This window comes from Capricornis sumatraensis, chromosome 4 (assembly GCF_032405125.1).
Source record: "Capricornis sumatraensis isolate serow.1 chromosome 4, serow.2, whole genome shotgun sequence".
Lineage (NCBI taxonomy): Eukaryota > Metazoa > Chordata > Mammalia > Artiodactyla > Bovidae > Capricornis > Capricornis sumatraensis.
This window is the reverse complement of record NC_091072.1, coordinates 159,538,314-159,551,513: the sequence shown is the minus strand read 5'-3', so window position 1 is coordinate 159,551,513 and position 13,200 is coordinate 159,538,314. Positions and strand designations below refer to the sequence as shown.

Genomic DNA, 13,200 nt, shown 5'->3' with positions numbered 1-13,200 from the left:
GGGCGGGGCGGGGTAGGGGCGGCTGGGGGCGGGGCGAGGCCCGGGGGCGGGGCCGAGCAGGGGAGGGCTCGCGGTCGGGCCCCGCCCCCCGCCGCCCCGGCCCGCTGCATCCGGGCACTGCCCGAATTAGCATCGTGCCGAGGCACAACTTTGCCGAGGCCCCAGCGAGATCCAGGCGCGCGCCGGAGGAAATATAGTCCCTGCCGCCCCGCAGCTCGCGCAGGGGCTGCGCGGGGGCTCCCGGCGCCGGGGCCGGGAGTCGGGGGGCCATGCGGCTGGCCGCGCCCGCAGCCCCGGAACTCGGCGCAACTTGCCGGGCTGCCTAAGGAGTTGAGGGGGCGCGCGGCCGCCTTTCTCTCCCCCCTCCGCTTTCCAGACCCCCCTCCCTCCCTTTTCGGCCGTGGGGGAGGGGGCTCGTGTCCACCCCCCGCGTCCCCCCTCACCATCCAGGGAGACCCGATCTGCCCGCGTCCGTGCCGACCCCCGCGGAGCCGCGCAACTCCCCGGGAGCCGGGGCCAAAGTGAGCGCAAAGTGCTGCCCAAGTTGCCGAGATGGAGCTGCAGAGCCGGCCCGAGGCGCTCGCCGTGGAACTCGCGCGCCACCAGGTAGGCGGTCGGGGGCTGCTGGCCTCGGGGGCCGGGGATCCGGGGTCCGGGGTCCGGAGCCCGGCGTCCTTTTCGTCGCAGGGCGCGCAGAGCTGGAGAAGCCCCCTCCTTTAAGCCTGCTGCCCCAGGGATGGGGGGAGTGTGTACATGAACGGACTCCCTTTTGGGCTTCCTCTCTGCGCCGCCCCCCTCCGTTTCGTGAAATCCTGCACAGTTTGAGGGATCGGGAGCACGTGGGACCCGAACCCAGTGTCTTCTCTTTCTCGGGCAGGATCTGCAGGACGAGGGGGACGTCCCGGGAGAGGGCCCCCTGCGTGCGCTTGCCCGGTATGTGTGTGTGTGAGTGTGAGTGAGTACGCCCACCCCCTCCGCCCCCACCCCCCCGGTGCAATCCTGCACAGTTTGCAAAAGTAGTTTTGGCAGTTGTTGTTTGGGTGAACAGCGGCTCGGCGGCCGGAGCCCGGGCGGTGTTGCGGCGTGCGCGCGCGCGCGCGTGTGTGTGTATGTGTTGGGGAGATTAGGACGCGACTTGAATATTTATGAGCTTTGCTCGACACGGACTCGCCGTGTTTACTTGGCTCTTTGTTCCTCCCCCCTACCCCCGGCACACACTCACACTCCCTCGCACACGCACCCCGGCCTGCAAACTTGCACGGCTCGGGGCGCGCCGCCGGGTGGCCGCGGCCCCCGCCCCGCCCCGCGAGCTGCCCCGATGAGGCGGCAGCCACAGGTAAGCGGCCCCGCGCGGCACTGCCCGGCCACCTCGCGTGCGGGACGCGGCCGGGAGAAGTCGGGCGGGGTGGGGGCGGCGGCCCCGCGGGGCCCCGGGCGCACTGGACCCCCCTACCCCGGGGCGGCCGGCCTGAGCCCGCGCCTCCGTGTTTCCGCAGAACGGCGACCTCAAGAAACAGCTGCACGAGCGGCAGCCGCGGATCGCCGCGCTCAGCGACAAACAAGTAAGCGAGCCAGAGCCTGTCCCCCGTCCAGGGTGGCGGGGTGGGGAGACTAGGAGGGGGTCACCGGGCACTTGGGTAGCACCCTAAAAAGTGCTGGCCTCGGCGCCGCGCGCTCAGACTCCCAAAGGAGTCTCTGCGGTCTTCAAAGTTACCCGCCCATCCCCTGCTTCTGGGAAGAAGGGGCCAGGGTCTTGGAGGCCGAGGCGAGGGGCAGCGCGGCTCCTGCCGTGGCCGAAGGAGAGAAGCTGCCCTTAAAAGGCGGCTAGCAGCCCGGCGTCCATTTTGAGTTGGTGGACATGTTTTTGGAATGTGGACATTTCTCCCGCTCGGTGTCCCCCCCCTCCCCAACCGCCCCCGTCCCCGGCCTCCCCCGGGCATCAGGGGGCGGAGAGAGGGGGCGGCGGTCATTCGGGCCTGGACACCAAACTCCTTGGAAGTGGATTTGGGGGGCGGGTGGTTTACGGCGCAAATCTTAAAGAAATCGTTCTTCCTCCGGGCTCCCCCCTCCCCTCCCACTTCTCCGGCATCACTTTTATTCTCGGAACCTGACGCCAGCCAGCTCCCGGGGAACAAAAGAAAGGCGCCCCCGGGACCCCTCGGTTCTGCCCAACTTTGGGTCTTCGGGCATCGGGTGTCCACTGGGGCCCGCGAGGAGCTGCTCGCCGTAGGGGTGGGGGGCGGGGGGCCCGGCCACCGACCCCTCCCGGCCCCCTCGGTGAGGAAAAGTTGTCCATTGTGACTTAGTTGCGCGGAGCTCAGCGCTAGAGGGGTTTCAGCACCGCGAACAGAGGCCGCCGCCGCCGGAGCGCGGCCAGCCGCGCGCCCCGCCCCCTCTCCCTCCCCGCCCCTCCCCCTCCGCGCCCCTCCCCCTCAGCGCCCCTCCCCCCACGCCCCCTCCCCACACTGGCACCCCCGCCCCTTTCCCAAGCCGAGAACTTTGAGCGGCGCAGCCAATGGCGCTCTCGGGGCTCCGAGGCTGGCGGGGGCGGGGGCGCCGGCTCCGTCCCCGCGGCCCCCTCCTCCCCTCCCTCCGCCCGCCCCGCTGGCCCGCTCCCCCCGCCCCGCCCCGCCTCGCCGAGCCCCCCCCCCGCCCTCCTGCCCCCCGGGCCTTCGATCGCGCTTCCTTCGGAATGCCGGCCGCCGGCGTCAGCTTCAAACTTGGACCGCCCCCGCCCCCGCCCCCCGATCTGGTCCCCTTCTCGCTCCCTCAACTCCGGGTCGGGGGCGGGCTAGATCCGAAGTACCCCCTGCTCCCCGGAGGGATGGTCGGTGTAGGGGCGAGACGTGGACGTGGCTGGCGGGGGTTGGCGGCGACCCCGGCGAGGGAGAACTCGGAGGCCGGGTGTGCGTTTCGAATCTTTTTAAAGTTGCAAAGTGGTGGAAGGGGGGGCGTGCAGAAGAGGAGGAGGGGGCCGGGGGCTGCGGAAAAAAAGACGGCTGCGGCCATGGGTCGGCTCCTGGTCGGGGGCGTCGGGCTGGACGCGCCGGTGGGGACGAACGCGTTAACCCCTTTCCCGCGGTGCCGCGGCCCCCCTCCCCGGCCGCGCGCCCCCGCCCGGGAGTGGAAGCTTCCATTCCCGTCGGAGAAGGGGGGGCGCCCGGCGCGCGGCTCCGGCGAAGTCGGGGAGTTCGCGGGGGGGAGGGGGGGCGGGGGAGGGGACCCAGGCCCTGCATTACCATTTTGATTGCTTTGATGCCATTTTTGGAGGGGGAGGGGTTGGGAGACCCTTCTGCGCTGAGCACAAAGATGTTTAATCACTGTGTGAAATCAAATCACATACTTAAAAATAAAAAATCCATCACCAAATCTGGTACCTTGTGATAGATGAGGGTTCCTAAGCTCCTTTTTTATCCCCCCCCCCCCACTGGGTAAAACGGCAAGTTGTTGACTCTTCTGCTCCGAGTAGAAGGTTTAAAAGAGAAAATTCCACGAAGCCGGCAGCTCTCCTCGCAACAATGTCTCTTTATGTGTGCTTCTACAATACGTGGCAATAGTTTCACTATTTGGAGTGGCTTTTCGGAGCTTAGGTTTGCTCCTTTCTGTATTGTAGCAACTATTTCCAGGCTGTTTAAATTTTTATGATGATAGTAAATGAGTAGCTATTTATTATCTGTCATGCCTGAATTTAGATGAGGCCGGGGAGAGAAACATTTGAAAATCGTGTTTGAAGGTTGCGGGTGCCGCTGGTGGGGGCGGGGGGTGCGGGGAGGAGCCGTCCTACGCCGGTCTGCCTTTGCCTTTAAATCTGAACTCGGAGAAGGATGCTGCTGAACGGAATGTACCTCCATCTTTTTTGTGTGTGTGAGTGTGTGTTTAAAAAAAGGAAGAAAGAGAACAAGGAAAACTTTTGTTCCCTGACCTTTTAAAAATATTTCTGTCTGAGATGACTAAAAATAACGTCTGGGAAGCGGCCAGCGTTTGTCCTGGCCATAGGAACTTGTGTTTGTCACTGTGAGCGGGTTGTTTTTCCTTTTTCCTTTGTGGCATTTTATATAGCAGGGGCTCATAAAAGAGGGAGGGAGGGAGCTGGGGCCGTGGTGTAGCATGCTAATAAAGCTGCCTCGGCTCTCCCGAGCTCCGCGGTGGAATCTTTCAGAGGTCACCTATGAAATGAGTTAGTAGACTTAACATTTACTCACCTCTGTCTCCTTGGGAGAGTTTGGTGGAGATTGGCAGCTTGGCTGGGGAAAGGGTCGGAGGAATGAGCCCTTGGAGGTGATTAAGTGCTGCACCGGGGGTCTCTCGAAGAGGGGTGATGGGCTCTGCTTGGTTATTGCAGCACCTGCCCAAGGAGCTGGAATGGACGATCAGAGCTGAAAAAGCCAGTAGTGTTTCAGAGTTTGCTTTCAACTCAACAGAAAAGTAAGGGTAGTGTTGCTTGAGAGATTTGCTTGGGGGAAAAACTCACACCATCTTCCCCTCCGGAGATGTGTTTCTGTCCTGCTGCCGCTTGGACGATGGCATATAAAGGTTAAGTTTCAATTAAAAGTGCACCCGTGAAAGTGATGAACTGGATAGTAAAATGGACGGATGACCTCATTATCCACATTTGTTAGAAATACAATAGCATCGAGTAATATCTTTTGGTGCCTAGCCATCAATTTCCCATTTGTGCCCTTGGCACTGGAATTTTTTTCAGTTACTTCTGGAAGCACGGACGAGGGCTTGGAGATGTTTTTCCAGGACTTCCTAGGAGTAGATAGGTTGTTCCTTGGTCAGAAGTAGAGAGATACAAATTGTGTGTGAGTGTCCAGCGTTTCTCCCACCATTGCTGGGCTAGAGGATAAATGGGAAACCAGCACCTGTAGGACCTTGCTGTTTGAAAACAGAGTTCACTTGTTTTTTTGTTTTTTAAAAAAGAGGAAGCTGTAGGAGTTGGTCAGTAGCCCTTGGTGGCCAGGCTAATTGAAAACAGAGTTCATGTTTTTTCTTTTTGAAAAACACAGCCAGAGCTGTGGGTAGTTGGTCAGCAGCCCTCGGTGGCCAGGCTGCGTTCCGGGGGTGGCCCCCCCACCAGTGGGCTGTGACCCCCATGGAGGAAGGACCTCTTGTCTTTAACAAGATATGATGTGTGAAGACTCCATTAGTTGCTCCAGTGGTTTTACGCCATGAATTTGCAGCACATGCAGAGAAGCAGTAACATTTTTATCTAAATTGTCAAGCAACAAGCACTTCCGCGTAAATAACAGGCCCATCATAAATACCGCAGGGTTTTTTTTTTTTCCCTTCTTTGGAGTTCTCAGCACAACACAAACGCCATGTGAAGCAGGCATCTTCACCCAAATTCAGCTTCACCTTGGAGTAAGAGGATCTCCAGTATGAACTGCAGGGCATGCTGGTCAGGCAGAGACCTTACTCCCCCGCTTCCCCCCCCCCCCCCCACTGCACTGCCCAGTGAACTTGGGGCCTTGCATGCTGCCCGATGCATCGATTTGATGAACTCTGGATTCCAAGGGGCTGTCCTCAAGTGCAGCAATAAAAATATGTCTTCTTGAAAGGCATTATGTATGTGGCATTCGCTCAGGCGCTGAATCACGTCCTCACTGTGATTCACTAGCTCTGGTGGACACCCGAGGGGTCCCACGGTGGAGGCGTTCACCGAACAGAACTGCAGGGTGGGTCTATTCTGAATGCTTCCCAGTTGCTTTCAACCCTTCCATTAAAGGATGTTCCATTCTCCAGGCTCTGACCCCGAGTCTGTGCTAATCCAGGAGGCTAAATGTCAGTCTCCCTCACCTAGAGTTCAAGATGTCATTCTTCAAATAGCACCTTTACATGGGAAGAAGAAAACATATTCTCTCCATCTTTTACAGTCTGGAAACGAGCACAGGGTTGGGGCAGAAGGGGCTCAGTCCTGGCTTTCCCCAAGTGCCCCCTGCTTGGCCGTGACCCCTTACTCCCCCCCAACCCCCGCCACAGCCAAGGGGACCCACACTTCTCTAGGACCCACACTTTTATCCAAGCTGCGTTTTCCCGGAGTCTCTCTTCCCCTCCATCTGTCCACCCCTCTGGTCCCTCCCCCATTATCTCTTAGCTGGAAGATTGCAGTAGCCTTCTCACTGCAACCACTTAAAAAACATTATTGAAATAGAATTCAGATATTGCGTACTTCACCCATTTAAAGTGTACAGTCAAGTATTTTTTATACCTTCACAGATATTTGCAGGTGATCACCACCATCAGTTTTAGAATATTTTCAGAATATTGTTGTTCAGTCTCTCAGTTATGTTAGATTCTTTTCGACCACATGGACTGCAGCGCACCAGGCTCCTCTGTCCTCGACTATCTCCCAGAGTTGGCTCAAATTCATGTCCATTGAGTTGGTGTTGCTATCTAACCATCTCATCCTCTGCCTCGCCCTTCTCCTTTTGCCTTCTGTCTTACCCAGCATCAGGGTCTTTTCCAGTGAGCCAGCTCTTCGTATCAGGTGGCCAGAGTATTACTTCAAAGTATTATGCAGCCGTTGTTGTTCGGTTGCCAAGTTGTGTCTGATTCTCCGTGACCCCACGGACCGCAGCACACCAGCCTCCCCTGTCCATCCCTATCACCTGGAGCTTGCTCAAACTCATGTCCACTGAGTCAGTGGTGCCATCCAACCATCTCATCCTCTGTTGCTGCTTTCTCCTCCTGCCCTCAATCTTTCGCAGCATCATGGTCTTTTCCAGTGAATTGGCTCTTTGCATCAGGTGGCCAAAGTATTGGAGCTTTAGCCTCAGCATCAATCCTTCCAGTGAATTTTCAGGGTTGATTTCCTTTAGGTTTGACTGGTTTGATCTCCTTGCTGTCCAAGGGACTCTCAAGAGTCTTTTCCAGCACCGCGGTTCAAAAGCAGTGATTGTTTGGCACTCAGCCTTCTTCATAGTCCAACTCTCACATCCATACATGACTAGCTTTGACTAGACGGACCTTTGTTGGTAAAGTGATGTCTCTAAGAGCAAAATAATGCCTCTTGCGGCAACGCAGATGGACCTAGAGATCGTCATAGTGAAAAATCAGTAGAAAGACAAACATATGATATTGCTTTTATGTGGAATCTAAAAAATTGATGCAAATGAACTTCTTTACAGAACAGAAATAGAGTCTCAGATGTAGAAAACAAACTTATGGTTACTAGAGAGGGAAGTGTATGTATAAAATGGATAGCTAATCAGGCCTGCTGTATAGCACAGGGAACGCTACTCAGTGCTCTATAGTGACCTGTGTGGGAAAAGAATCTAAAAAAAAGTGGAGATATATATATATATATCTATATCTATATATATATATAAAACTGATGCCCGGGTGGCTCAGTTGGTAAAGAATCCGCCTGCCAATGCAGGAGACGCGAGTTCCATCCCTGTGTTGGGAAGATCCCCTGGAGAAGGAAATGGCAGCTCACTCCAGTATTCTAGCCTGGGAAATCCCATGGACAGAGGAGCCTGGCGGGCTACAGTCCACGGGTCACAAGGACTGGAGACGGCTTAGCGACGGCTAAACCACAAAAGCAGCATAACTGATTCACTTCACTGTACAGCAGAGGCTAGCAGAACGTTGTAGATCGACCAACAAAAATCAAGAAAAAACGTTTTCATCCTCTCAGTGAGAAAGCCTTTGGGGCTCACCCCTTGCATCCCCACGCCAGGCCGCAGGCGTCCACTCGTTCGCTTCCTGTCTGCAGGCCTGCTTTCTGTCACTGCAGAGTTGCCTGTTCTGCACCCGCGCACGAGTGGAGTCATACCATATGGTTTTGTCTGCTGGGCTGCTTTCACCGAGCAGAATGTTTCAAGGTCCACCCAAGTTGTAGCGTGTTGGACTTGGTTCCTTCTTAAGTCTGAATGACCTTCTGTCGTACGGGAGATCTCGTCCTGTGCCCGTTCACCAGCTGATGGGCATTTGGGTGGTTTCCACCCCCAGGCTCTTGGGAACAGTGTACTACGTTTCCTTGTGTGTCTCTGGTTCATCTTTAGTTAGCGTGAGCATCTTGGAACCGGATCGAGATCACAGTGCTCCTTGAGGAAGCCCTTCTGGTGGTTTCCCGCTGCTCTATGGGGGGCTGGCCCTGCGCCCCTGCTCGACCTCTGCACTGGGACCCTCACCTGCCCCCCACCCCCCCACAGTGCTGCTCCTGGGCTGCTCCACAGCAGGGGCCTCGGGTACCATGAGCATCTTCCGCTCTGGAGACCGCTGGCCATTACCATCCTCATCTCTTCATGGAAGTCCACTGTCCCTGCTAGACCGGAAGCTCCCTGAGGGGCGGGGGCTGCGCTCTCCACCCTCTTCCCCAGGTTCCGAGAGCAGTGCCTTGTGGTGCTGGATGTGTGTTGGTGGAACGGGCAAATGACTAAGAAGATGGGTGTGTGGGTTGGCGGGGACCAGCAACCAGCCCCAGAGGAGTCCCAGGAGTTGTCCTCTGTAGGCGTGCAGGAAACAGGTTTTTAAAATCCTGCGTTTGGAATGAGCAGCATAGAGGTGAGACCAGCAGCTCCTCTGGTCTCGGAAGCCTCACAAGAGAGTGAGGTATAGGTGACCATGTGTCAAGGGAATTCCAGAAAATCCTGTGAAAACCATACTGTGCAGGCCCCTGGAGATGAGAGACAGTTTCCTGGGGGAGAAGGGGCTTCCAGGAAGCCTGGGGTCATGTTCGGGAGGAGCCGGTGTCCCAGCTAAGAGCTAATGGCCCAAGGAGACCTGCAGGTGTGGGCGAGTTTCCAGCAGTTGAAGCACGGAAGAGAGAGAGACAGGCAGACAGCAGAGAGGGCAAGGCTGGGGCTGGAGCCAGGAAGACGCTGAATGCCGAGCAAAGGGCCTGGGTTGTGTGCCAGGTCTGGGAGACGACCTGGGGCTTTAGGGCAGTTTAAGAGGAGGGGGAGCGAGAAGGTGTGTTAGTCGCTGGGTTGTGTCCGACTCTTTGCGACCCTATGGACTATAGCCTGCTGGGCTCCTTGGTCCATGGGATTCTTCAGGCAAGAATACTGGAGTGGGTTGCTGATCACTTCTCCAGGGGATCTTCCTGATCGAACACAGGTCTCCTGCATTGTGGGCAGATACTTTTAACTTATATGCAGAGTACATCATGAAAAATGCTGGACTGGAAGAAACACAAGCTGGAATCAAGATTGCCGGGAGAAATATCAATAACCTCAGATATGCAGATGACACCACCCTTATGGCAGAAAGTGAAGAGGAACTAAAAAGCCTCTTGATGAAAGAGGAGAGTGAAAAGTTGGCTTAAAGCTCAACATTCAGAAAACGAAGATCATGGCATCTGGTCCCATCACTTCATGGGAAATAGATGGGGAAACAGTGGAAATAGTGGCAGACTTTATATTTTTGGGCTCCAGAATCACTGCAGATGGTGACTGCAGCCATGAAATTAAAAGACGCTTACTCCTTGGAAGAAAAGTTAAGACCAACCTAGATAGCATATTCGAAAGCAGAGACATTACTTTGCCGACTAAAGTCCATCTAGTCAAGGCTATGGTTTTTCCAGTGGTCATGTATGGATGTGAGAGTTGGACTCTGAAGAAGGCTGAGCGCTGAAGAACTGATGCTTTTGAACTGTGGTGTTGGAGAAGACTCTTGAGAGTCCCTTGGACTGCAAGGAGATCCAACCAGTCCATTCTGAAGGAGATCAACCCTGGGATTTCTTTGGAAGGAATGATGGTAAAGCTGAAACTCCAGTACTTTGGCCACCTCATGCGAAGAGTTGACTCGTTGGAAAAGACTGATGCTGGGAGGGATTGGGGGCAGGAGGAGAAGGGGATGACAGAGGATGAGATGGCTGGATGGCATCACTGACTCGATGGACGTGAGTCTGAGTGAACTCTGGTAGTTGGTGATGGACAGGGAGGCCTGGCGTGCTGCGATTCATGGGGTCGCAAAGAGTCGGACAGAACTGAGCAACTGAACTGAACTGAACTTTACCATCTGGGCCACGAGGGAAGTCGGGAGGAGGGTGAAGGAGGGCTGAGTTCACTCCCTGTGTGGCCCGGCCGGCCAAACGCGCACCCTGGTGTCTGTCACCTGTGTGGGAGGTTCTTGCGGGGACAGTGACACCCATGTGTGATGTGGAGAGGAGGCTGACAGGCTTGAGGGCAGGGGGCAGTGTGCGGACCCTTCTCCTCCTGCCTTCCACAGAGCTCCTTACAGCTCAGAAGTGAGTGGGGGATGTTTCTAGAAGGCGACTTGGGGCAACTCTGCTCAGTTGGTTTAAGGAGGAAAAGTGCGTATGTGTGTACATAACACATGGTTGCACTTTTATTACTGATCTTATTTAAACTATTTATAAATTGTATAATAAGGAATAGTATAGTTGACCCTTGAACAAGGGGGGTCAGCATGTAGTCGGTCCTCCATATAAGATAGGGACTCGGTATCCTCGGGTTCAACCAGCCATCCACGTAGGACTGCAGTGTTTACTACTGAAAAGGATATGTGTGCAAGTGGACTCAAGCTGTTCAAACCCACAGTGTTCAGGGGCCATATTGATCTGCGCCAGTAAATATGCACGCTGTCCATGCAGTCTGTATAAAATCAGTTGATCATTTGTCCAGGATTATATTACGAACATTAAAGGAAGGATTTGTGAAGAAAAATAATCTACCTTTCTCCCGCTACAGTAGACTCTTACTGAGGAAGGCAGCAGTTAACATCCTTCCTATCATCTCTGTAACATTAGGAGCTCAGGGAGAATTCTGTTTTTCACAAACTTTTTAGTGTAAAAGCAACACCTGCTTGTTGGGGGGAAACTTCACAGTGCGGGTGTGAGGCTCGTAGACCGTGACCCCTCTTCTGCCCGCTCCGGGCATATGGACCAGAGCAGCACTGGCTCCGGGGTGTTTGTAGGCTGCGGTCTGTGCACATGCAGCCTGTGTAGCACGGAGAAACATGCTTCGTGGGCACACTCCTGAGCATACTACCGCTACGCTTGCTTGTTACCCTTGACATCGTGTGCTGGGCACCTCTTGGAAACAGCTCGGTTTAATTCCACAAGCATTTCACGAGCCCCTGCCTGGTGAGGGTGCGGGGGTGATGTTGTTAGTAACAGCAACATCTCACGGTATGAGGCTTCACCCTTCCAAAGTGGTTTCCCTGGGTCTCTGCTCACACCAAGTCTCACAGGTAGTTGGGAGACAGGTGTAACCCCCGTGACCTGTCCCGGGAGCTCTCTGCACTGGAGAGGCTTCACAGCGGGCTCAGCCGGTGGCGATGTGCTGTGATGAGGTGCCCGGGGTCATCCTGAGAAGGTGACATCCGCGTCTGCGAGAAGCAAGAGTCTGATCGCACACCCAGCACCCGGCTGTGTCCAGCACTCATGTTCTCCAGCGAGCCTTTCCGACACCTCTTTGATACACATGTTGTGATTTGTCGGGGTCATCTCATGACTTGGCTCAGGCTGGGTGGGTGGGTCTTTCTTGTGGCACAGGTCAGAGAAGGGCAGCTCCTCAGGGTCAGATGGCTCGGGGCCCCGAGAGGGTGCCCTCTGTTTCAGCCCCTGCCCCGCCTCTAGTTGGCTCCCTGCCTCTGGAGTAGAGCACGGTGTGGCCGGGAGAGCAGAGGGCTGGAGGTGACACCAGGGTTTCTCTCCCAGCCCCCTGCCTCTGGCGGAGTAGCTTCCAGCAAGTCCTTGTGTGTCCTCCATAAAGCGGGTGTAGTGGTTAAAACTGCCTCGCCGGGTTGTTGAAATGAATCTGGATCATAGATGAGCAAGTGGATGTAAACGAACAAGCAGAGCTAAGGAGTTGATTGGAAGAGAACTGTGTTGGCTGTGGTGACACTAGTGGTAAAGAACCCACCTGCTGATGCAGGGAGGCGTGAGAGACGTGGGTGCCATCTCTGGGTCTGGAAGATCCCCTGGAGAAGGAAATGACAACCCACTCCAGTATTCTTGCCAGGAGACCTGGGTTTGATCTCCGGGTCGGGAAGATCCCCTGGAGAAGGGCATGGCAACCCACTCCAGTAGTCTTTCGTGGAGAATCACACGGACAGAGGAGCCTGTGGGGCTACAGTCCAAGGGGTCGCAGAGAGTCGGACACGACTGAAATGACTCAGGATGCGTTGGCGGCCTTGGTGCCCCCAGGACACGCCTGCCGCACCCTGCCCTGTGTCTGTGGGGCTGGAACCTTCGCTCTGTTGCTGGTCGCCCTTTGGAGCCTTGCCGCTTGTCACTCCTGGTAGAGGTGGACGATGGCGGTGCCGTCTCTCCCAGTCCAAGGAGCCGACTTTGTTTCGTGAGCCTCTTAAAACACCTGCTGTCGGAACGGTACCATTGATTTCAATTAACTTGGAATTTTTTTCACTGCGATGACTCTGATAATAACTTTGGTAATCCCACGATGCCTCATTAGAGCTGCTGGCTACGATGAGCAGCTCTGTGGTTTAGCAAGTTTTTTTCTCCAGCGCCTTTGTCTTTCCAGGACTGAATCGTGGGCTCACTGCAGGTTTTCACCCCATTTGTGTGAGTGATGTTGAACGTGGCCGCCACCTGGTCCGCCTGTTGAAACCCATCACGGGGCCGTGCTCGTGGTGGGGGCCCTTCCGCGGGGGCAGCGTCTCAGGTCACACACGAGGAGCTTGAGGGTTGTGTGTTGGCTTGCGCTCTGAGACCCTTCCCCAGACACAGAAGGACTTTGGGGAAACAGACAGCTTTCTGGGGAGGGGGGGCAGCTACTGTTCACCTCCCCCACCCTGTTTGGAATTTATAGCTTTTAAGGAAATAGGACTCTGGATTTGATTTTCCTTGCAGTCTCTGAGTTTCTTTAGATCTTAGTTCTCTAACCAGGGATTGAACCTGTGCCCCCTGCAGTGGAAGCGCAGGGTCTTAAGCACTGGACTGCCAGGGAAGTCCTCAGAAGGCTTTCAGCTTTTGTCTCCAAGAGGCGTGTAAAAAACGGGTTGAGCGCAGGCTCTACAATGGGGCGGGCTGGAGTTGTAAACCCAACTCCATGCTTCGAGGGCTGTAAAATGAAATAACCAACAGCGCAGCGTGGGAGGCAGCCACGTGCTGGTGTGTGGGGAGCACTCCGGAAACTGGGCCGCAGCACCCGCCAGGATTAAATGAGACGAGACGTGAAGCTCTGGCCACGGTGAGTCTTCAACAACCGGAACCTGGGCATCACAGGTCGCAGCTTTCCCATCCAATGCTGACCCTGGGCAAGA

At 55.8% G+C, this 13,200-nt stretch overlaps 1 protein-coding gene across 2 annotated transcripts in view; it reads left to right on the top strand.

The window, feature by feature from the left end:
• Positions 1–552: 552 nt before the first annotated feature.
• PHF21B (PHD finger protein 21B) overlaps positions 553–13,200 on the top strand; it is an 85,992-nt gene continuing 73,344 nt past the window's right edge. Inside the window, exons 1-2 of one of the 2 annotated variants that reach the window (XM_068971812.1) lie at positions 553–606; positions 1,497–1,562. In XM_068971812.1, the coding sequence (XP_068827913.1) occupies positions 553–606; positions 1,497–1,562 (120 nt within the window). Of the gene's footprint in view, positions 607–1,318; positions 1,337–1,496; positions 1,563–13,200 lie in introns of those variants that run through there. The other variant, XM_068971813.1, reaches the window with a different exon arrangement.